This window comes from Cyprinus carpio, chromosome A24, assembly GCF_018340385.1.
Source record: "Cyprinus carpio isolate SPL01 chromosome A24, ASM1834038v1, whole genome shotgun sequence".
Taxonomy (NCBI): domain Eukaryota; kingdom Metazoa; phylum Chordata; class Actinopteri; order Cypriniformes; family Cyprinidae; genus Cyprinus; species Cyprinus carpio.
In genome coordinates, this window is record NC_056595.1 from 21148547 (window position 1) to 21173546 (window position 25000).

The 25000-nt window shown below is 34.5% G+C and overlaps 3 protein-coding genes across 10 annotated transcripts in view; 1 reads left to right on the forward strand and 2 right to left on the reverse strand.

The window, feature by feature from the left end:
- The window catches only part of abcb8 (ATP-binding cassette, sub-family B (MDR/TAP), member 8), a 7136-nt gene extending 4887 nt beyond the window's left edge, over positions 1–2249 (reverse strand). Inside the window, exons 1-7 of the mRNA XM_042714629.1 lie at positions 1997–2249; positions 1339–1666; positions 1112–1267; positions 641–735; positions 434–539; positions 178–339; positions 12–97 (exon numbers count right to left, since the gene is read on the reverse strand). Coding sequence (XP_042570563.1) covers positions 12–97; positions 178–339; positions 434–539; positions 641–735; positions 1112–1267; positions 1339–1666; positions 1997–2103 — 1040 coding nt within the window. The 5' untranslated portion in view covers positions 2104–2249. The remainder of the gene's footprint in view (positions 1–11; positions 98–177; positions 340–433; positions 540–640; positions 736–1111; positions 1268–1338; positions 1667–1996) is intronic.
- A 600-nt stretch (positions 2250–2849) lies between these two features.
- Positions 2850–17234, forward strand: LOC122134137 (autophagy-related protein 9A-like). 3 transcript variants are annotated; one of them, XM_042714632.1, is made up of 15 exons: positions 2850–2961; positions 3352–3502; positions 4517–4560; positions 4832–4896; positions 5000–5170; positions 7835–7976; positions 8582–9330; positions 9869–10022; positions 11137–11316; positions 11453–11698; positions 12941–13179; positions 13307–13409; positions 13496–13574; positions 14914–15093; positions 15274–17234. In XM_042714632.1, the coding sequence occupies exons 2-14, from the start codon at positions 3394–3396 to the stop codon at positions 15072–15074; spliced, it is 2442 nt and encodes an 813-aa protein (XP_042570566.1). In that variant the 5' UTR covers positions 2850–2961; positions 3352–3393; the 3' UTR covers positions 15075–15093; positions 15274–17234. The 3 variants fall into 3 exon arrangements, with proteins under 3 accessions (XP_042570566.1, XP_042570567.1, XP_042570568.1); XM_042714633.1 differs by having other exon boundaries at positions 14920–15093; XM_042714634.1 differs by lacking the exons at positions 2850–2961; positions 3352–3502; positions 4517–4560; positions 4832–4896; positions 5000–5170 and adding an exon at positions 7333–7474.
- A 327-nt stretch (positions 17235–17561) lies between these two features.
- The window catches only part of LOC109106583 (acid-sensing ion channel 1C), a 70979-nt gene continuing 63540 nt past the window's right edge, over positions 17562–25000 (reverse strand). For 3 of the 6 annotated variants that reach the window (XM_042714638.1, XM_042714639.1, XM_042714635.1), the window contains exons 10-12: positions 23278–23330; positions 23066–23101; positions 17562–20044 (exon numbers count right to left, since the gene is read on the reverse strand). In XM_042714638.1, the coding sequence (XP_042570572.1) occupies positions 19966–20044; positions 23066–23101; positions 23278–23330 (168 nt within the window). In that variant the 3' untranslated portion in view covers positions 17562–19965. The remainder of the gene's footprint in view (positions 20045–23065; positions 23102–23277; positions 23331–25000) is intronic. The other 3 variants (XM_042714640.1, XM_042714636.1, XM_042714637.1) reach the window with 3 other exon arrangements.

Consider the following 25000-nt stretch of genomic DNA (forward strand, 5'->3'; position numbering starts at 1 on the left):
TGTAATCATACTCTAGTTCTCGATCCTCCATGGCAAAAGCTCTCACTGTCCGCACGTTACCAAGAGCCTCGTCAGCAACTCCAGTGGCTTTAGCAACCTAAAAGAGGAAAAGTGGGGAGTTAGCACACAAAGAGCAACAAAACTACAATCTCCTCTTCTCCTCCAGAGTGCTGTTACCTGTTCCTGTGCTTTGCGCGATAGTTTACGGAGAAAAGAACCGATGAGAGCGCCAGCCCCCACCAGACACGGCAGGACGACCACAGTGAGACCCGTGAGTTTGGGAGAGATGACATACAGCGACACAAAACAACCCACCGTCTGTGTGGCACTGCGCAAACCCTGTAACACATCACATAATCAACTGCATGTGGTACGTCTATACATTCGTACCAGGGTTTTTAAAACGCACTTGCTCTCGTCTAAAACCTCCTACCTGAGATATAACCAGCTTGAAGGAAGATTTAAACTCCTGGATGTCTGATGTCAGCCGATTAACCAGCTGCCCGGTCTTGTTTGCGTCAAAAAATGCAACATCCTGTCTGTAACATGACATTTAGACAAGATGATTAGAAAGATTTCTCTCTAATACCCAATGTGTTTCAGCACTTTAAACATCTAAAACAAAAACTCTATTACAAACCGAAGCAAAGAAGTGAAGAGAGTTGTCCTCATGTCAGCTGCCACTCTCTCTCCAACTCGAGACAGAAGAATGATGTAGCCACTGGTCAACAGACCCTGAAAGACAAATATACTATCATTTCATATTGTGGAATAATATTACAATTTTTTTTACATTTGAATATATTTAAAAATGTAATTTATTCCTGTGATGAAAAGCCGAATCAGCATCATTACTCCAGTCTTCAGTGTCACATCATCCTTCAGAAATCATTCTAATATGTTGATTTGCTGCTTAAAAAGCATTTATCTTTATTATCAATGTTGAAAACAGCTGTACTGCTTAATATTTTTGTGGACACTGTTATACATTTTTTTCTGGATTCTTTGATAAATAGAAAGTTTAATAAAACAAATAAAAGTTTATTTGCGATAGAAATGATTAATCATTTCAAATATTGCTCATAGAGCTTGACTGTGTGACGTAACGTACCTGTAAACCATACAGTCCGAGCAGCTTCAGTGCAGGCGCTTTAATATCTCTCACGTAATCACCTGCTTGTTCTCTCATGTGGCGAGCGACGACATTCACCAGCTCCCCCAACATCAGAGGAATCTGAATATTAAGAGCTGCTGCTCCAAACGCAAGCTGAAAGAGGACACGACAGAGACATCACAGCACAATATACCGAACTATACACAATTTACTTGTTTACTTACGATAATGGCTCCTATGAGAGCTAGAAGTTGGGGCCGAACGAACTCCCACAGGATGGCCCAGCTGAATTCAGGAATGTCCTCTTTCTGCGGGACGTTATTGTTCACGTCTGCTTCACAATGAGCTACAGTACCGAGCAAGCGTGCGGCCACTGTCAAAGCAGCAGGTCCTAATATGAATTTCAGAGCGATGTTCGGTGGTCTGGGCTGCTTTCTGGAGGACAGACGGAGCACTTTCTGAGCTTGTCTCCATATGCGAGCAGGAGTGTTGACAGTGATCTGTGTGGATGGGATTTGTGAACTGCTCCATGGTACTGTATGCTGGCCACGCCTAAAATATATCAGATAATGGAAAAGTACAGTGTTTCATGGTACCACTTTAAGAAAAGTGTGCTGAAGTGTACTTCTTTTTCGCAAAGGGCATAGCATGACTATCGTACAATATTTCTTCTTTAGTTTAAGCCATATAAAATGTCATAAATCATCTTCTGCATGCTTAAATAACATGTAGTGTCTGTTTGATTACATACACGATCAGTTGTGTTTATATGCGAAATGAAATGCAAACACATATATGACCTCAGACAGATGATATAAAAATGACTACTGTGTAGACAATAGTTTCAATCTAATATAATAAACAAAGATAAATATGGTGTACCTATAAAGGTGGTGGATCGTGAAACCTCTTGTTTTCTGGGAGTTCAAAAGTCGATCTGACGTGACATTGCCGCGTGTCAATCGACTGCAGCGTGCGAAATGAAACATGTTGTTGTAGTGTTTTGAAATGACAGCGGGAAGAAGAAACAAAGACAGTTTATGGAGCTAAATGAATTCAAGGTTTACATGTAGGCCGCCATGTTTACGCAATCCCATTCCCGGCGTGCGTACGCTAACCCTGTACGTCATCCATGCGTGAATACGTTCGCTTCTTCTTCTTCTCCTTCTTTTTTTTTTTTTTTTTTTTGTATTAGAATAAATAACGGATTTTTTCATATCACTGGCTATTGTTTTGAATTGATATTCATTTGGCAATGACATTTGTACATGTTTGATTCATGTTAATTTGCATGCACCCCTATTTTTTCCCGATTTTCATTTAAACACACATTATATATTTTATTATTGATTATAAATGGTAATAATGTTTAAATAAATAAATGTTTATAATATTTAAAATGATATATATATATATCTACATATTTTTGTTTTTTGTCCGCTGGTCAAAGATTTACCTAGTTTGCAGGTTAAATTGAAACAGAACTTAAATATAACCAAAAAAAAAAAAAGGATCGAAAATTGAGACTCATTTAAAACGTATACACTTCTTGTGTTTTATTTAATTTCTTTTTAACTGCAAAATATGCATATTCAAATAAAAGTTTTTAATAAAAATAACAATAGTGCAAACACTTATTGGAAATATAGAACATTTCCAGCAAAAGTACATATTATACAAGTACAAAATGTATTAATATAATTAATATAACATTTTACACTACATCTCAGGATAAAAGTTTCCCCGGAAGTGACGCGGCTAGAAACCAAAGTGACGACAGGCGATGTTTGTTGTCATATCTGTTTTTGTTGTGAAGAGCAAAGGCGAGGATCATCTCTGCTCGGACGGTGAGACCAATTTACCGATTTAAGTATTAAAATCCTCTCAGTATTCATTTAAATATATGGTTTGAGTAAAGAAATCGATATAAGTAAACAACGAGCAGTTTTGTCCGCGTGAGGTTGATGTGTGACGCTCACTCCCGTTTGCACACACTGCATAAAATGGTTAAATATAATCATTAATAATTGATACATTTGTACGAGATCGCCATCTGTGAAGAAAACTTGTGTCTTTGTGTCTTTGTAATGATGCGCTCGAGTCTGTCCTTGACTCATCTGTTTATAAACTAACCATGTGATTGTGATTTTATTGTTGTTTATTTGCACAGTGTATGCCTGATGTTTCTAGTATGTTGTCACATCTGATTCCACTCTGATGTTAAATCTGTTATTCAGGACCTATGGTGATCATTATAGAGAGGTAGAATGTAAAACACGATGGCTGGCTTTGAAACGTACCAGGAGTATCAGCGATTAGAAGATTATGATGAAGACTCGCCTCCAGGAGAAGAAGATTTACTCATCCATGTGCCAGAGGGCAGAGGAGGTCATTATTGTTCACTTTTACATATATACAGTACAGGTCAAAAGTTTGGAAACATTACTATTTTTAATGTTTTTGAAAGAAGTCTCTTCTGCTCATCAAGCCTGCATTTATTTGATCAAAAATACAGAAAAAACAGTAATATTGTGAAATATTATTACAACTTAAAATAATAGTTTTCTATTTGAATATACTTAAAAAAATATATATATATTCCTGTGATGCAAAGCTGAATTTTCAGCATCATTACTCCAGCCTTCAGTGTCACATGTAACATCCAGTCTATCACATGATCATTTAGAAATCATTCTAATATTCTGATTTATTATGAGTGTTGGAAACAGTTCTGCTGTCTAATATATTTGATGAATAAAAGGTTAAAAAGAACTGCATTTATTCAAAATAAAAAAAAAATTCTAATAATATATATTCTAATAATATATTTTCTTCTTTTTATCACTTTTTATCAATTTAACACATCCTTGCTGAATAAAAGTAGTGATTTTATTTAAAAAAAAAAATAAATAAATAAAATGACTGACCAGTAGTGTATATTGTTATTACAAAATATTTATATTTTAAAAACATAGCTTTTTTTTTTTTTTTTGCTTTTTATTCATCAAAGTATCCTAAAAAAGTATCACATGTTCTGAAAAAAATATTAAGCAGCAGAACTGTTTCCAACTTTGATAATGAAACATCATATTAGAATGATTTCTAAAGGATCATGTGATAATGATCCTAAAAATTCAGCTTTGCACCACAGAAATAAATGATAATTTAAAGTATAATACATTTAAAAACAATTATTTTAAATTGTAATAATATATCACAATATTACATTTTTTTTCTGTATTTTTGATCAAATAAATGCAGGCTTGATGAGCAGAAGAAACTTCTTTCAAAAACATTAAAAATAGTAATGTTTCCAAACTTTTGACCTGTACTGTATATATGTGTATAGCAAGTTCTTTCTTTATCATTTATCTTAATAACAATGTCTCTGTTTCATTGCAGACCCGTGGCATCATATCGAGAATCTCGACAATTTCTTCACAAGGATATCCTTTGAGAAATATTAAAACAATATGCAGTATTATTTCGTAGGCTTAATAGGAAAATTCATGCTTTTTTTTTTTTCACCCTTAAATCTGGAATTGTGCAATAGCTATAAACTCCCAGAAGGGGATCATTTCTCTTGTTCTCTTGTACTCATGATTAGGTATTAATATTTTATGTTACGCTCTGGCTACAGTAATGGCTGAACAATGCTGTACTGCTTTAAAACAGTTTCAACTATCGTTGGAATGCAAGAGTCTTTAACACGCTCACATCTATCATTTCCATCAGAGGAATGGATTCGCCTGTATGGTGTTATCAGAGTTTTTTGAACTTGTGTAAGTCCTATTTATTGTTGCCTGAAGCGTTAATTCTTTAGGGTAGGATTGCATACTAATTAGTTAGAACTAATCCTGTCTGTTTTTGCATTCCTGTATTCAGGCAATTCCTGTTTGTGGTCACGTTTACAACTTTTCTCTTCAACTGTGTGGAATATGATGTTCTCTTTGCTAACCGAGTGGTCAACCACACGGGTCAGAGCCTCGGTCCTCTGGACAGGAACAAGGTCACCCTTCCTGATGCGATTTTACCCAGCGAGCAGTGCACTGAGAGGTCAGCAATTTGTTGGTTACTTTAATTTTTTATTTATTTAAACAACTACTTACATCCTTGACCAGTTCAGTGTTTGTGTCATTAGCTAGTTTTTCATTAGACGTAAAACTTAAAAAGTAAGTAAACTAAGTAAAATAAGGTTAAGTTGAAGTACTAAAATTACTAAAACTGGCTAAAAATAAATTAAAGAGATATATAGAGATATTAAAATAAAATAGTAATATTTTAATAATAAAACTATTAAATTGAATAAAACTTTACTAAATGAGATATGAGTATTAGATAAAACATTTTAGCTTAGATTATTGTAAAAAAAAAAGTTTGCATTGGCAACTAACTGAAGTAAAATAAGATTAAAGGGATAGTTCACCCAAAAATCAAAATTATGTCATTAATGACTCACCCTCATGTCGTTCCAAACCCGTGAGACCTCCGTTCATCTTCGGAACACAGTATAAGATATTTTAGATTTAGTCCGAGAGCTTTCTGTCCCTCCATTGAGAATGTATGTACGGTATACTGTCCACGTCCAGAAAGGTAATAAAAAAAACATCTTCAAAGTAGTCCATGTGACATCAGAGGGTCCGTTAGAATTTTTTGAAGCATCGAAAATACATTTTGGTCCAAAAATATCAAAACTACGACTTTATTCAGCATTGACTTCTCTCCCGGGTCTGTTATGAGAGCGCCGTTCACAGCACATGCGGTTCGCGAACGAATCACTCGATGTAACCGGATCTTCTTGAACCAGTTCACCAAATCGAACTGAATCGTTTGAAACGGTTCGCGTCAACAACAAGCATTAATCCACAAATGACTTAAGCTGTTAACTTTTTTAACATGGCTGACACTCCCTCTGAGTTCAAATAAACCAATATCCCGGAGTAATTCATTTACTCAAACGGTACACTGACTGAACCGAGCCAGATAACGAACGAAACATTGACTCGTTCTCGAGTCAAGAACCGTTTTCTGTCGGACGCGTGCGATTCGAGAACCGAGGAGCTGATGATACTGCGCATGGGTGATTCAGACTGACACACAGCGCGTCTGAACTGAACTGGTTCTTTTTGGTGATTGATTCTGAACTGATTCTGTGCTAATGTTATGAGCGCGGGTAAACCGAAGGCTTGAATCAAGGGCAATCATCGCCAATGAAGTCATTACGTCGAGTGCAAAATAACTGGTGAACCGTTTTCGGCAACCGGTTTATTGAATCAAACTGTCCGAAAGAACCGGTTCGCGGAGAAGAACAGAACTTCCCATCACTACCGGTGATCCGAAAACTCACTAATTAAAATAAAAACTGAAAATATAAAACTGAATAAAAAAAATGACAGAAGCTCATAACGAAACTACTAAAAATTAAAACTGAAAAAATAAAAATAAAAGCTATTTCAAAATATTAATAAATACTATACAAATAATATTAAAGTAAAACTGGAACTATTTCAAATATATTGTATTAATACAGACAGTCCTAGTTTAGAAAAAGTCTAATTTTTTATTTTCACTGAAGCAAGCAAAGTTCAAGGTGTAAACCAGGTTATGGCTCTAAAATATTATATTTTAAAAAATAACAAATAAGTATACTTATTTGACAGACAGTATTCTGATATAACAAATAAAATATTTTGACATTGCATGTGAACTTTTATTGTAATGCACCACACAAGGTTTATTTCTCTTCAGGTTTGGATCTTAATGCAACATGTTTTGTGTTCAGCTTTCAAAGTTTTAAGTTCTTATTGCCATTTTCTTGGTTTTTCAAGCTCGATTTCCATAGTAGCCTGAAAGCAAACATGCCCTAAAGCACTGAGTGAGAATGCTGTTCTCGTGCATGTGATACATTGCATCACACTGGAACTCTATTCAGCTTCACCTGATTCGTTTCCTACTTCTCAGACAGTGGCTCCAAAATAAGCAAGCTGTAAACAAGCACCTGTTGTGAACATCAGCAGAGTGATGTTCAGCTCTCTCAGACCCTGCCATTCTATTTGTGTGGCCGTAGATGATACTGAAGCTGTGTATTACGTAGAGCTCGTGGGTTTTAAATAGACACTGTGATATTTTGGTCCTTTTGACATTGAATAGCTCTTTTGCTTGTTTTTCAGATTTCTACTTTGTAAATCTTTTCATGGACTCCTAATGTTTTGACACAGAGAAACCTGTTCATGGACACACAGAGATGTGTTGCTGGCAGACACAGATATGCAACACAAACATATTAATATCATAGCTGACTCACTTCAGTGAGACTCATTCAAGGAACATCTTGTGCTGTCATACAGTAATTAAGACTTGGTAAACATTCTCATTTGGTCAGTCATATTATTTTCCAAATGCTGTAATTTTTATTATTGTCAGTGTTGAAAACGCTTGTGCTGCTTCATATTTTTGTGGAAACAGTGATTTCAGGATTCTTTTGATGACAGAAAATTCAAAAGAGCGGCAATAGAAATCTTTTGTTACATTATATATGTCTTTCCTCTCACTAAATCACATATTGGGTATGTTTTATTTAGTATTTAGCATCAGTTTTGTTAAGTTTGGCTTATTAGGCTGAGTTATATATGACTTTATTCTTATAATGTCATGAAGAACCATGAGCAATCCCACAATCACATGCTGCCATCATAGTGATGATCTTCCTCTCCCAATCAGGATTCAAGGAAACAGCTGGATCATCTTCCTCTTGATAATGGCAGCAATTTTCTGGGTCTATCGGCTCGTGAAGGTGATCTGCAACATCCTCAGCTACTGGGAGATCCGACAGTTTTATAAAAAAGCACTGAAAATACAGATGGTAAGAGATGATCACCAACAAGATTATAGTTTAAAGTGCATATTTAACATGCTGTGTCTGGCTTTTCATAGTTCTTAGTCACACTTTTTTCCTTTGATAGATCATTTTAAATGGTCAGACAGTGTGACAAAGTGTTAAAAGTACAAATATGAAATGTCAGTTAAGTCATAAAAAAATGTTCATTAAAGAATGCTGTAGTTTAACCAGTTAGACTGTGTAGTTTTATCTTTTGCAGCCCTGAGGTTGTTGAAAATTTATTTTCTATTAGGTGTCATTATTTTAATAAATAAGAACACTATTAATCACGCCTAAATATAAATTGTAAATATTTATTATTTAAAATATAAATAAATAAAATATTTATATTAGTTAATAAACAAATCAATCAACTAATATAAATATTTATTTACTTATTAAGTTATATAAATTTTTTTTATAAATATATAAATAATATTATTTAATAGGCAAAATTTTATATATATATATATATATATATATATATATATATATATATATATATATATTTAAAATGTAATTATAAAAGGAATATTTATATTAGTATTACATTATATTGTTTATTTAAAAGTTTTTTTTATGAATGTTAGGATGAGCTGTGCAACTTCACGTGGCAAGAAGTTCAAGGCCGTTTGATTGACCTGCAGCGCGAGCAGCCCATGTGCGTCCAGAAACGTGAACTTTCTGAATTAGATATCTACCACCGCATCCTGCGCTTTAAAAACTACACGGTGGCCATGATCAACAAGTCCCTGCTGCCCGTCAGACTACGTGTGCCCTTCTTCGGCGACATGATCTTCCTCACGCAGGGCCTAAAATACAACTTTGAGCTCATTCTGTTCTGGGGACCTCTGTCACTCTTCCAGAACAAATGGAGTCTGCATCCCAAATACAAACGGGCGGCAAACCGGCAGGAGGTCGCCAAGCAGCTCAGCCGCGTCATACTGTTGACTGGTCTGGTCAATCTGCTGCTGTGTCCCTTCGTGCTGGTGTGGCAGGTGCTGTATGCATTCTTTAGCTACGCTGAAGTCATCAAGCGTGAGCCGGGAAGTTTGGGGGCCCGGCGCTGGTCGCTGTACGGCCGTCTCTACCTCCGCCACTTAAACGAGCTGGATCACGAGCTGCAAGGCAGGCTGGGCCGTGGGTACAAACCCGCCGCAAAATACATGAATGTTTTCGTTTCTCCTCTGCTGGCGGTGCTGGCCAAGAACGTGGCTTTCTTCTCCGGCTCGGTTCTCGCCGTGCTCATTGCTCTGACGGTGTACGATGAAGACGTGCTGACCGTGCAACACATCCTGACGGCCATCACCGTACTTGGCGTGGTCATCACCATCACCAGGTATGTCAAGACTTTTACGTTTATTCATTACAAAGACAAGGACCATCGCAAGAAACTATATTTTTAGTTTTAGTCATTTTAGTACTTAAACTTATTTTATTTTAGTTACTTGACAACAACATTTTTCATTTTTTCAGCTTTATTTCAAATATGTTTAATAACAATTTAGTAGTTACAGTTTTACCATTAACAATTGTTCTAAGATATATTTTGTTCCATTCTTAATTGCTGCTGCTTGTGTAGAGTTTCAAAATCAGTCAACTATAGACAGTCAAAAAAGACAACAAGGCAGCTCTCTATGTTTTGGAACAGGGCTGATATGGGAAATTATTTGTGCTGTAAACTCATGTGACATAAGACATATTGGTCCAACTACATGAGGTAAAAGACATCAGCTCAAAGAATAAGTGCTGTTTCATGTGTTCCGTTGACCTTGTTACACCCGAGCATTATAATTCTGAGCTGTACAGTGAATGGGCCGCTCTCAGCACCTGTTAGTCTGACCTGGCTTCAGTAATGCCGTCTGACTCTCTTACAGGTCGTTTATTCCAGATGAACATATGGTGTGGTGTCCTGAACAGCTGCTTCAGTGTGTCCTGGCCCACATTCACTACATGCCCGACCACTGGAAGGGCAGTGCCAACAAGAGCGAGACCCGCGACGAGATGGCACAGCTTTACCAATATAAAGCGGTGAGAACTGCATGATATAGGCAGATTATTATTGTTAGACATTATTTGTTATTTTGTTAATTCATTCATTTATAAACACTACCGTTGAAAGATTTGAGGTTGGTAAGAATTATCTTTTTAAAGAATTTTATACTTATATTCAAGGACACATTAAATTGATGAAAAGTTACAGCAAAGACATTTATAGTATTACAAAAGAATTCTGTTTGAAAGAAATGCTGTTTCTGAAGAACCATAAAAAAAAACGTTAATGATAATAAATGTTTCTTGAGCAGCAAATCAGCATATTAGAATGATTTCTGAAGGATCACATGACACTGAAGACTGAGTAATGATGCTGAAAATTCAGCTTTGATCACAGGAGAAAATTACATGTTTAAATATATTCAAATGGAAAAGTTATTTTAAATTGTAATAATATTTGACTGTATTATACTGTTTTACCATATTTTTGATCAAATAAATATAGCCTTGGTGAGAATTTTATTTGGTAAAAAATGCATCTAGGATATTTATTATAGCATAATAAATTTAAAAATAAAGTCTCTAAAAAATCTCTCTTTCATAGCAAAATATATATTTTCATGAATAGTTTTTATTTGCATTGTTTTTCTTACCGTTGTCACTTTTAGTTTGCTCACTAGTTGTATGGCACTAAAAAATTCCTTTTCATACAGTATGTGACAATATTTTAAAGTTGGAAAACCCCTGAATTAGGGCACACTTACAGGCAGAACAATAAAAATTCACAAAATTAGAAAAATTTATTTAAATAACAATACAGTTACAGTAGTCTAGATTTGACTTTTTAGTCTGTAGTCTGTTATAATTCAGGAAGTCACAAAATACACAAAGTCAGACAGTTGAAAATGAGTCAGTCGGTTGTTTACCACAGTAACTCTAAGAGTTTTGAGTTTTCTGAGTTATTTGAAGTATGAAATTACACCTTACCGCTCTGCACCTGTTGTCTAGAAGTTTGTCTGATTTTGCACACCTGTTGAGTAGCTTTTAATCTTCACTGCATCTGTTCTCCAGCACTGTTTCACACCTGCTCCGCTGTTTTTATGAGTTCCACTTACTGAGTTTCTCTTATTTTTGTGCACCTGTCCTGCAGGTCTTTATATTGGAGGAGCTTCTGAGTCCCATAATTACCCCCTTCATCCTCATCTTCCCCCTTCGGAGCAAGTCTTTAGAAATCATCGACTTCTTCCGTAACTTCACCGTTGACGTGGCAGGGGTGGGAGACATCTGCTCATTCGCCCAGATGGACATCAGGCGCCATGGAAATCCACAGGTATCAAAGAGCCCATGCATGCATGTTATTAATGCTCCAGCTCGCAGTAATCTGGCGCCCTTTGGGGGGTAAAATCATAAAAGTGTGTTGTTATGTGAGAGCAGCTTCATGGTTTGTTTTTTCCCCTCTCGCTCAGTGGATGTCTGAAGGTCAGACGGAGGCCTCAGTGTACCAGCAGGCTGAGAATGGGAAGACGGAGCTGTCGCTGATGCATTTCACCATCAAAAACCCGCGCTGGGAGCCCCCGCAAGAGAGCTCTGTGTTCATCAGCCACCTGAAGGAGAAGGTGCATCAGGACGCTCAGACAGGACCATCTCCTCAGCTGCTGCTGTCCGAGGCTCCTCTCTGTACCTCGCTGCTGTCTAATGAGTCCGCCACGGGTGTAAGTCACGCTTTATCATGTTTATCATGTATCATGCCACTGTCTTGACTGTATTATATTGTAACTTTTTTTTTTTAATTTAATCTTTTCATCAAGATGTTTTTGCATTGACATTTAAGATTTGTTTTCAAACATAGTTAACAATATAAAAAAAAAAAAATGTAAATCATAATCAAGCTAAAACCAATAAATATTACCCTAATATATAAATATCTTAATAATATTTGTTTTCTTCCATTGGAGTAATGGGTGATGTTTATTATTATTATTTATTTATTTATTTATTTTGCAATAACAGTAACTAAATTACGTTAGAAAAGTGCTTAACTTTCATAAAATAAACAATGCAAAAAATCTTGTTAGTTTTAAAAAGGTTTTAAAAATTTTTTTTATCAATTTTCTTTACGCAACAAAAAAATGTTTTTTTAAATTATATATAAACTATATGAAAATTTTTAAAATTGCTATGTAAATGTGCAGTGATGAATTATGCAAAATCATACCAGGCACAATTACTAAAATATTTATTAAGATATATACAGATGTACACTACCGTTCAGACGTTTTTTTAAGGGTTCTTCAGTTCATAAGAACATTGTTTATTTGAAATAACATTATCAATATGTTCTTAAGATAAATAAAATAAAAGTATTATTTTCTTTCTGAATAAAAGAAAAAAATAAAAGTGGTAATTTCTTAAAAAAAAAAAAAAAAAAACTTACTGGCCCCAAATGTTTGAATGGTAGTGTCAATATACAGTGATTATGATTGTTATTATTATTATTATTATTATTATTATTAAAAAATATATTTTCATTATAATATTATATGTTTTTGTTATAATATACTGTACACCTGACAGAAGGAATCAAGTGTGTTTGCTTTAGAAACTTCATCTCAATGAATCTTTTTTTCCCCACAAACATTCACGTGAATAGTTGATCTTAAAATAATAATTTTTGGAGCGGATAGTTGTGGTAGTTCAGTGGTTAAACCTCCAGAGTAGAGCTTTTATTTACTGAGCGGGACACACTTAGAAACACTCCATTGCGAAGAAAAAAAAAAGGCTATTAAAAACCTGCCAGAAGACAAGAAATATTGACATTTCATTTTATGCCTCTGCATTGTTTCAGCGCTTGCTGCCAGATTGGTTATTTCACAGATCATAATCCTGAGCACAGAGACTTTTTTTCACTTCTCTTAATGAGATGCATGTGTTTTTGCATTATTTTTGTGCTTCAGCCTGATAACCTGTTAGCCAGTGTGTTGGCTCACCCCGTACTGACCGCCTCCGGACTGCCTGGGAGGAATCGCCGCTTCATCCCGCCGAGCAGTGCGGCTTCTGCTGCCGCTAGTGTCCTGGCGTCCCTTTCGTCTTCTCAGCAGCCCCACGCCGGCCGTTCTCGCTCACACACACTCCTGCCATCCCGACAGCACCACGACAGCACCATGTACTGCAGCGACCACACTGTGGGCGACAGGTAACGGCTTTTAAACACTTGAGAAAACTAGTAATGCAAAGTGGCAAAGCAATTTCTGTTTAAATGCTCACACTCTTTGATTCAGATCTGTGTACAGTTAAAGTAATCAATGTTACCTTTTCATTAGCATGTCTGCAAGTGACTCCAGAGTGCTCAGCCAGTCTCATTCGGCCCTGGCGTCAGAGTTCGCATCAGCTGAGATGAGCCTGCATGCTATATACATGCACGAGGTGAGTGGTCACAATATACTCAAATACTAAAGGAAATCCTTCATAATCCAGTATAGTTTTCCAATAGTTTTTGCTTATTCCCTCAGGTGCATCAGCAAAAGACCCAGCATCCATCTGGACCAATTCAGGCCTCTGTGCCAATGAAGGACTTGAGCACCAACTATGGTGAGTCTTACGAATTGTCTCATGTATGAGATGCACGTAAAATGGCTTTCAAAATGCATCAGATAACAATGGCCATAAGTTGAGTACTCTAACACTTTAAAACAACGCTAAAAAGGATCAAATATATCAATTCGAATGGAAATATTGCCATTTGGCATACCTGAAAGCACACAGCAACATCTTCCACATTCCACATAGTCACAGTGCCGCCCAATGCATTTATTAAAAATGAGTCTGATAAGAGATTTGGTGAGATAATATATTTCATGTGTATGAACAGCAGGTCAAATCATGATGAAAAATGTATTTAAAATGTTAATTAAAAATGTATGAAAAAATGTAATTAGCAATATTTTATGGAAATTTAATTTGAAATATTCCAACACTTTACAGTAAGGTTACATTTGTTAGCATTAGTTAATGCATTAAGTATCAAACAAGCAATGGTTTTCATTTTTTACAGCATTTTTTAATAAATTTTCATGCAAGTTTTAAAAAATATATATAAATGTTATGTATATATACAGTATATAGTATATGATTTATTAATATATAAATATAAATTAAATATTTTTAATTTATGAATATATTATTTTTCATTAATTCATTTTAAATAAATATGAATATTATGTGCGTGTTTGTGTGTATATACAGTATATTAGTATTTATTAATATAGAAATTATCAATCATAATTTATAAATAAGCAATATTTTTCATAGCTAATTCATGATCAATATTAATATTATAGTTTGTTAATTTATACAGCTTGATATGTTTATGTGTTAGCATATGTAAAAATTAACAGTAATAATGTTTTGGAATTAATACAAGCTGTATAAGTATTTTTTTTTATTGCTAGTTAATGATACAGAATGCATTAACAAATACTGACGAGTTTAACCTTATTATAATGTGCTACTGTTTTACTACTGATGTTATTCGACTAATTGATTATTTTTCAGATTATGGTTGAATGCTTTATGAGTTATTCAGTCGGCCTTTTGCATGAGCAAGCGTTTCTTAACCAGAATGAACTGCAGACAGTCCCAGACATCAGAAGTTTAATCTTTGGATCATCACTTTGCATTCTTCTCTCTTCATAAAAAATGCTAAATTTAAACAAGAAATAAATATTTTAGCAATAAAATCCATCATTCTTCACCACAAAGTTTTGGGTTTTATTTATTGACCAGTCGGATCTTTGCATGAGTGAGTGTTTCTTGACCAGAATTAGCTGAAAAGGCATCAAAAGTTGAATCTTTGGGTTAATGACTCATTTTGCATACCTGGTCATGGTAAAATTCTGTAAAAGGATCTGAAGGCACTTCTTTCTTTCAGCTCAAGGTCCTCAGATACAGTCTGCACAGACAGTCACCTTGGTGCCACCCACTTCTGGCCGCTTGGGCGGCTGGGCTGAAGAGGAAGAGGAGGAGCAGGGCGACGAGGAGGAGATAAACACCAACCCTGTGCCGGATCAGACCAGCAGAGGGAGCAGCTGATGTGCCTTCAACCTGTACAGTGCGTTTCACCACATCCCTTCAACCAATCAAACACAGAACCAAATACACACGAAATACTCTCATTCCCATATCAATCTGCAGGATTCAGTTTGGACTCAAGCTAGTTAATATCACTTCATATGAAGATCTAATTAGTGTTTAAGTATTTTAACATTATCTCTCTCTTTCTGGTTTGCAGTTTTTGTTCATTTCTGGTAGTTGTGGCCTTACTTTGGTTTGAAACCCTTTGATCAAGCATGTTGGGTCGCCACACCAAGCAGGTCGATCAAGGAGCCCGTCGGAGCCATTCGGTTCTCTGGACACACCATCTTCCAGTTTAGAGGAACTTTGACGTAACGGACTGCAAGAGTATGTCTGCCACTTCCCCTCCCTCGTCACGTCACTTACATTTACATTTCAGACTGCTGTGTGTTTGTGTTGGAGTGTGTGTTTTTGTTTTGTTTATGACACAACAGGGTGACACTTGTTTTGCAGTATTTATTTCCATTGCATTTTCTTTCATGCAGCGTTTGTTTTGTTTGGGTTTGAGCAAGTTACGTTTTTCCGCCTCTCTGTCTCAAAGGCGAGCCAGGTAGTATTTACTTTTGAAGCGCTGCCTTTTATGGTATTATTGCTAGTTTCACTTTTGCGTTACAGAACCAGTGGACAGAAAATATCACTGAATGTAAAATCATACCAGTTGCCTCGTTAGGAAAAAAAAAGAAAAATTCTCAAAATTATAAAACATGATTTTTTTTTTTCTTTTAAGAAAATATAAATAGACTTTTTTTGCCTAATGAAAATTTTTATTTAAATTAAAAGTGATTTGCATTTGCAAATGTGTTGAGAAATAACAATAACCTCTTGAATGAAAATTTAAACGAAGAAAAAAAAAAAAAAGATTTTAGCAATAAAATGAATTTTGCTTTACCAAAAAGCTTTTGATTTGCAGGGGGACGCACAGGTTCTTAAACTTAATAAAAATGAAGTCTTATTTTTTGCGGGTTGTCTAAAAAGTAGCAACAAATAGCTAGTTTTAACATCTTAGACGACCATATGACTGCATTAAAGGATTTTTGTTATTTAAATGATGCTAAAGCTATAAGAATGATTAACTATCAAACTGAAGAGTTAATGTGGAAAAAAAGTAATTAAATTATTAAAATTAAAGCTTTTTTTTTTTTTTTTTTTTTAAAGCCAGACATTAGTCCCAGTTCACAGCCATTGAGACATTATTTCTAAACTACTTGTTCAGCTTGTAAACAGCAGATTAGCACATTATTTAACCACTTAAGAAGTTAAAATGAAACACTAATCAAGGATAAAAGCAGTTTGAAGATGTTAGTGTCGTGATTTTGAGTTTGGTTTAGGATTTGATAACAGTCTCTTCCAGCATGTTGAATTAAATATTACACATCTGACAGATGATCTGAGAAGTCAGTTTAAGCTGTTAATGTTGTGTGTCCGTGTCGACCCAAAAACTGAAGGGTGTGATTTTTGTGCGGTGCCTGCGGTAAGAGTTCAGTCAAGTCTCAAACTAGAATTTGCCGTTATCTAGAACAAAATAGATTTTAACTAATGTGCTCTCTCACAGCGTAGGAAGGCTTGGCTCTGTAATATAATACTATCACGAGAGCCTAAGGGCTTTTGACAGTTTACACACGGTATATGACACTCTGGTCAGAGATATACCCACAATTCATGTAAAACACTGAACTTCCTGTGACAAGAGCATGGCCACATAAGCTTTCAGATATCATCTACTTGAAATACTGCAGTTAAGCGTAGTTAATAAAGATAACGGCATCCGTATAAGACCCACTGAAATACCTCCTGTGTATGTACAGTATTTATTTGTGTGGGACATTATTGAACGAATGCCTTCAGGATGTAGTTGCAGACGTGCAGTTTACAGTGTTACAGGATTCGAGGGTTTTTCCACACAGGACTGCGTAAGTGAAACACATTGTTTTAAATCTCTGTTATCTTAATGTTCTGTTTAAACAGTCTGGGGTTGGACTGTGCTAGGTGCTATATATATGTATATTAAATTTGTTTTGATATTTATCTCTTTTTGTTGGATTTTACCTTTTTTTTTTTTTTTTTTTTTTTTTTTCTGATCGAAATAACACTATCAAAAAATAAACCTTACCAACCAAGGATTTGCTGTCTTGTTTTATCTTTGCAAGCACCAGTGTTGTTCAAGTATTACTTGTGTAAAACTATAATTTTTAAGAATATTTTTAATTGGCCTTTATTGCTATATTATCAGTTTTTATTTGAATTTAAGCTTTCTTCATTGGTCTATATATATATATATATATATATATATATATATATATATCATATATTATATAATTTCAGCTTTATTCCAATTACTGAAAATAATTTTTTTAATAGTTTTAGTTAATAACAACACTGTCAGGCATGAACAAAAGCAGCACTGGATCACATACAGAATCAACAGACAGACAACATGTTAAGAGATGGTTAAATATATTGTTTATTATACTGGATCATTTACATATCACAACTCTTTGTTTTAAAATTGTGATACCTGTACTAGAAATCCCATTGTAGTTTATATAAAACAATACAATAATACATTGTAGCTGAGTGCAGAAAACATGATGGAAGTGAAGCTGAAGCGCCCTGAAACGTACTTGGACACTCAAAAATCTCACTGCATTAGAACTCAATAGATTTTTCCAAGCCATTTTTCAACTGGCCTGAGGTATTCTTTTAGTTCATCATACGAACGATGAACATGATCCATTAAGATATGAAATACCTTTTGTCTTCATTTTGCGCAGTATATCTATTGTTTTACCATTTAACACCTAACAACTTCAGTTTGTGAAATGTTTGGCTTTGAATGTGTTTGTGCTATATTTCTTTAAAATAAATGCAACTTGGTTTGATCATTTTTATCTAATGCAAAGACTTCCAGACTTTTTTTTAAAGGAATAGTTCACCCAGAAATTAAAATTTGCCATCCAAGATGGAGATGAGTTTATTTGTTCGTTCAGAATTGAAGATTTGGAGAAATTTAGCATTACATCACTTGCTCACCAATGGATCCTCTGGAGTGAATGGGTGCCATCAGAATGAAAGTCCAAACAGCTGATAAAAACATCACAATAATCCACAGTCCATCAATTAACATCTTGTGAAGTGAAAAGCTGCATGTTTGTAAGAAACATCATAATGATGTTCTAACTTTAAACCATCGCTTCTGGCCAAAATACGAGTTCATAATCATAATTCATAATCGAGTTCATTCCTCTATTGACAAAAGTCTCACCAACATGTTTTTGGACTGTTTTCACTTGTTAACGGTGCTTAATCTGTGTATATTTCTCTTCTAAATCAGACAGGCAACTGTTTCAATGGAGAAAGCAATAGTATGGATAGAAGACTCATATTTTGGCTGGAAGCAACAGTTTAAAGTGATGTTTTTATCAGCGGTTTGGACTCTCATTCTGACGGCACCCATTCACTGCAGAGGATCCATCAGTGAGCAAGTGACTGAATGCTACATTTCTCCAATCCTGTTCTGATGAAGAAACAAACTCACTCACATCTTGTATGTCCTGAGGGTGGGTACATTTTGAGCAAATTTTCATTTCGGATGAACTATTACTTTGTGTCCAGATACTTTTTAGGCTATATATAAACATGTATACATGAGCAGTTCATGCAAGAAAAAGGAAGACACCTGTATCTTCTAGGTAGACCCCCCAAAACATAAAAGAATCCAAATCAAACAGTTTTCGAGTAATGTGTCAAATTTTCCAACTGTATCATCTAAAATAATAGAATATTTCCTAGTGGATGTGGAACTGTGGTCTATTTTTAATGTTCATTATAATTAATATGAGCATGTAACTCGTCAAGTCAAGAGCTTCTCAGCGACTGATGATTTGATTTTAACGTCAACACATCGCATACAGTCTTTGCCACTTAAGGTAATGAATTAACTCCCGAAGGAAACAATCTGAGGAATGGATTCACATGTGGGATTGGATAAGTGAAGCTTTCATATGAACATTACACATAAAATGCATCATTCAATAACATCCCGTCTCAACACTGCCTAGTGGATGGAAGTCAAAATAAATAAGCAAATTGCTGGTAACTCCAGTTGTACAGAAAACATCTTGTTCCTTCTGTTTACCTGACAGCTAATAACTAAGACTTGAAGGTAATATACGGTATTCATTAACACATTATGCATATTATTGCACTTATATACACAAGATATGGACAGAGACAAACATTCTGAATGATTACACATTTTCGAGTATCGCAGGGCTGAATTCAGTCAAACCGCGGTTAAAGCTCACATGATTATTGTTAAAAAAAAAAAAAGTTCCAAAATAGATTTAAACCTTGGCCAAACCAACTGTATCTATAACAATTTTTGTGCAATATTAAAATGCTTTCCTTTTCAGATTCGTTTAAGGCGGCTTGATCAAATTAGGCCCACAGTGTTCGTACAGGATTCAGAAAAGCACAGAGAAAAAAATACTCTCTCGGATGAAATACCGTCACACTATTTGTACATTTGAAATCATCCGAAAAGAAATGGCATGACATCTACCAGGATTTTCCACAATGTCAAAAAAAAAAAACAGTGGCTGTGATGTTAATAAAACCTGAGTTTTGTTTTGGAAGTGTTGCCTATTTGTACTTGATTATGATATATTGATTCTATTCAGGTGTTTTTTGTTTTGTTGTGTTTTTAACTATTTAACATGTACATGTTCGTGGACTTCCACTTCTTTTGGAGTCTATCCGATATATATTTCACAGTTTTCTGTCATATCCTAAACCGTCCCACCGGGGTCCCGTCGCCTGTGTCATCAACAAGCGAATTCCTCGAAGTTGCCTATAGCCGGGTGACTAGGTAGCACGTTCGGCGCGAATCCGAGACTGTCCGAGTGACTCCGGAGTGTGTCACATGTGCTCTGAAAGAGAGGAAACGGAAGATTTCGAGGGGTGGGAGGGATACGAGAAGATCAGATGAGGGTTGAGATGAATTCATGTCAGTGACACCCATTTATAACAATGGAAGGAGTGAAATAAACAAGGGATGTGAATAAAACGTGGCAGCAAACAGAACGTCAATAATGAAGAATGCATGTCAAAACGGATAAAAAGGAGGAAGAATTCATGGATAAAGGGGTTTGGATGGAGGGGAGTGGGGAAGGAAGAAGTTTTCTTAGTTTTGTTTCTATAGCTCTGGAAATCTATGAGCGAACTTTGCAATCACAACTCAACAGGATGCATAGAAATAATTCAGTGTCATTCCAGTGCACCGTGCGTGTGTGTGTGTTGTACTCATTGTATGTAGACCTGTGATGACACCAGAGATGCATCTAGTGATGTTACTGGACACAGATCTCATCACAATGAAACAATGGAAGCCATTTTAGACTTTCAGGCTCAAATTTTGATCAAACAGAATATAACTCTGGATTTACCTTCCCCATTAAATTTATAGTAATGTCATAATACATAAATATTGTCTATTAAGTTAGTAATTTATTTGTATAGTACAATTTATATATATATATTTCTTGAAAAGTTATTTTTTCTAATTTCTATATTTTAAGGTGTGTGTGTGTGTGTGTGTGTGTGTGTGTGTGTGTGTGTGTGTGTGTGTGTGTGTGTGTGTGTGTGTGTGTGTATATATATATATATATATATCTTCAATAGGTTTCAGTGGATATCTTCCTGTTGATTACCACATAATAAATGTAAATAGTTCTTCAGTTTGTAAAGGCAAGATATAAAATAAAAAAATAAAAAATTTAATAAAATAAACACAGCTTGTTTATTTGTATACTGTGAATACAAAAATAAATAAAATGCAACTTGTATATTTGTATATAAATAAAATTAAATTAAATGCAGCTAAAGCACTTCTGTTAATTATAATATATATAAAAATATGCTATGTATAAGTTGTATATTTGAGTTAGTGAGTGATTTTACACACTAGTCTCATGTTACCACAACTTTAACTGGCTCTTCAATTTGTAAAAAATTTTTAAAAAAAAAAAAAAAAAAAAAAAAAAACTAAAAATTAAATATACAACTTGTGTATTTGTATAAATAAATAAATAAAACTATGTGTAATTGAATGTTTATCTAGGTGCAACGGTCTTTCACTGTAAGTGCACCATTGTGCATGTTATTTGTGCTTGCTTTAATGAAATGAAGGATGAACTGAAATGATCTGTGGTAATTAATAGCATATCACATATGCTAAAAACAGAGTTTCAATACCCTGGATTACAGCTGCTAAAAATAATATGATAAAAAAAAGATAAAAACAGCAATTTCACAAAGAAACAGTGTAGTAGTAATTCCTCTGGCAAGTAGGCTTGTTTTTCATATTTCATAAGCCGAGTCTTGTAGACATACTTATGAAAGGTGTCATTGGGTGACAAAAATTGTTCGGTCTAAAATAAACCAATAAAGCTGCAGCTCTGGGACACTCGTCTCCTCTTCGCTTAGCATTTCCTATAGCATCCTATAACACTGCTTTGTTTATGACTAACATATTCAGATTAGTTCTTGGATTACAGTCTAATACATAATGACTACACACAAATTTATTTCATGTGGGTATGTTAAAAATTCATGCAATGAGCCGTATTCACAGCAAGAGTGTTATAAATGGGAATTTTCTCTTATAAGACGTCCTTTTCCATCACATTTCCACCTTGTTTCATCATTCATCTGTCTATCAGACACCGTCGAGTCCTTCAAAACAGCACAAGCTTCAACCAAATATACATCATCGAAATCCTGACCTTTCACTTAGACAAACCTTTCCATATGACATGCAGCATGTTGCTCATATGATAATGATGCCCTGGTGTCTTCACTATAGAATACATAAAACGGAGAACCAGAAGTCCTTGTCTTTGTCAGCAGGAATCTACCAGGCAAAAACATGCCAAATATAGTTCTTAACTTATCAGTGTACAACCAAACACTCCAAACTTACAACTACTTCCTGTCTCCAGACCATATCTTTACTAGGCTGGAAACGTTTCCGCTGTTAATGATATAGGCCTGAAAAATTCAGTATTAATGTGTAAATATTTCCACTAAGCAACCTTAACTTAAAAACTTACTGTCGCTTTTTTTCTTTTTCTTCTTCTTTTTTTTATGGTTGAGATGAGGTTTCAAAATTTTTGCTAATCGTTCTTGCAGAGCATATATATATATATATATATATATATATATATATATATATATATATATATATATATACATATACATATATACAGACACAATACTGTTCAAAAGTTTGGAGTTGGTCATTTTTTTAAAAAAAATAAAATGTTTTTGAAACTCTTCTGCTCACCAAAGTTGCAATAATATTTGATCAAAAATACAGCATAAAAAGTAAATTTTTTGAAAAAAAAAAAAAAAAAAATAAATAAAATTACTATTTAAAATAAATGTTTTCTATTTGAATATATTAGAAGATGTAATTTATTCCTGTGATCAAAGCTGAATTTTCAGCAGTCGTCAGTGTCACACGATCCTCCAGAAATCATTCTAATATGCTGATTTACTGCTTAAGAAACATTTTTGATATTATTATCAATGTTGACAACAGTTGTGCTATTTTTGTGGGAACTGAGATGATTTTTTTTTCAGGATTTTTTGATAAATAGAAATTTAAAGAGAACAAATATATTTGTAACAATGTAAATGTCTTTACTGTCACTTTTGACTAATTTAATGTATGTATTCTATATTTTATTTGTATATTTTACATATAATTTTAATACAGGTAATTTCACTGACCCCAGACTTTTGAACGGTAGTGTAATTACAATACAAAAAAAAAAAAAAAAAAAAACAACAACATTTTTGGAAAAAGGAAACAAAACATTAGGGAGGAAAACCAAAAGAAAGAATAAACTGAGAATAAAAGCAAATGAAAGCTACAGGTGTCGTTTTACCTGAACTTCTGCAAAACATCATCTCCATCTTGAAAGCTACAGGGTTTTGAAAAAGGGATCTTAGAATGCGTAACAATGACATTTGTGCATGTCTAGAACTACTGACATTAAATGTCACGAAGGGAAAAGACTCGAAATGGTGTGAATGATGCAGGGATTTTACAGAAGGACACAATGAAATTCTTCTGGAATATTATTAATGGCGGTGCTACCTGGGGACATGGTTAGGCGTGACACCAGGGCTGGTGGGATTCTCGGGGAAATCCTGGAATAAACATGATGGAAAGAGATGAAGATGACCAAACCCAGGCTGAGGCCAATTCACTTCCAACTTACTATATTGTAAATATGAAACTAAATATCCCTCGTTAAATAAATATATTTACTAATTAAATATATTTTAACACATATAATTACATTTATATAAAAATATATTTTAAATATTTAGCATTCATTTGATTTGAAAATGAATTGACCCTTCGCCAGATTTATGACAAAATAATACTGCGCTGAAAAAGCAATGGTCCAACTGTTTAAAATCATGTTGTTTCTCTAAAATATGCATTATATATATATATTATTTACAGTTAAACATGAAATCAAATTATTTTAACGGATGCTAGTAACTTCAAAACCTAATATAAAACAATAAAACAGCACCTGCCATGAACTATGATTTAAAAACCTTGAGCATACTTTATAGTGGTAAACACTTTGAATACCAAACTTACCTAAACTAATTTCAATATGTTAATTCTAAAGTCTTGTTTGTGTATTTTAATGTTTGATCAGTGATGTCCTGGTGCATGCTGGGAAGGGGTAAATGATGGATTGTTTTGTCTGCTATGGTATGATAACGGTGAATGACGCTGATGTTGTGGTACAGTATTTCAGTGTCCTGTCATATTGCAGTTTGCTTGTATAAAAATAAGCATTCGGTCATCATTTACTCAACAGCTCTTTATCATACAATGGCAACACGGCTGTCAAGTTTCAAAAACAAGCTAAAATCACCATAAGGTGTCTTCAGAAGTCACAGCAGTAGTGCTTTTAGGTGGATTTTTGTCCTTTAGAAGAGCTTGATTGACAGCCTCTGATGAGTATATGCTTTGGGTTTATGCAAAAAGAACACAGAGCATCTTCTTTTGTGTTCCATGGAAGGGTAAAGAAAGTCAAACAGGTTTGGAAAGACATGAGGGTGAGTAAATGATGACATTTGTAATGTTTTTGTTAAAATGTTGATCTGAACATGGAAAAAAAGGCTTCTTGGATGGAGTATTATCCTGTCCACTTTATCAGTGTGATAATCCAGGCAGTGTGGAAAAGAAATCTTGAAACCAGAATGTTCTTGGTGCACGTCTAACTAACTAACTAACTAACTAAAACATTTTGAAGTAAGTAAATCAAATAATCACTACTTCACTGACAGATCACAAGCGATTTGTCTGGGCAAAATAAATACTGGAAATAATCTCAATCCTAGTACTTTCTCATCCCTAATTTACTATATAAAATAAATAAAAAGTTCCCAAATTAAAATAAAGTATTGAATACAACCAATGTATAGCCAACAAGGCCATAGGCATGATCTGAAGGACAGAGAGAAAACATATATAAACCTTATTAGCTGGGCTGTGCATATTAATTAGGTGACATGAGTTTCTAATTGATCTTCTGAAGAGCACAGATCGTCTGCTAATTTTATCTAAATCTGATACAAGGTTTGTCACAAGCGAAGGGCGATGAACATGCTTAACATTTCTAAAACGTCCCCATTTCTGGTTTTGATATTTGCCCTTTTTCAAATATAAGCCCATGTCTTTTGTGGAAAGGCCATCTTCATCAATCATTTCCCAGAATTTGAGCCAAAGACAAAAGGCAAGATGCATGCAGCGTTCAAGAGAACAATCCAAAAACAATAAAAAAAACAACAGA

Excerpts from the sequence above, each read along its gene's own strand:
- LOC122134137 (XM_042714632.1), top strand. The coding sequence starts at position 3,394 with ATGGCTGGCTTTGAAACGTACCAGGAGTATCAGCGATTAGAAGATTAT. Across the intron at positions 4,561-4,831 it reads TCGACAATTTCTTCACAAGG|ATCTATCATTTCCATCAGAG; the intron begins ATATCCTTTGAG and ends TAACACGCTCAC. Across the intron at positions 13,180-13,306 it reads GACCACACTGTGGGCGACAG|CATGTCTGCAAGTGACTCCA; the intron begins GTAACGGCTTTT and ends CCTTTTCATTAG.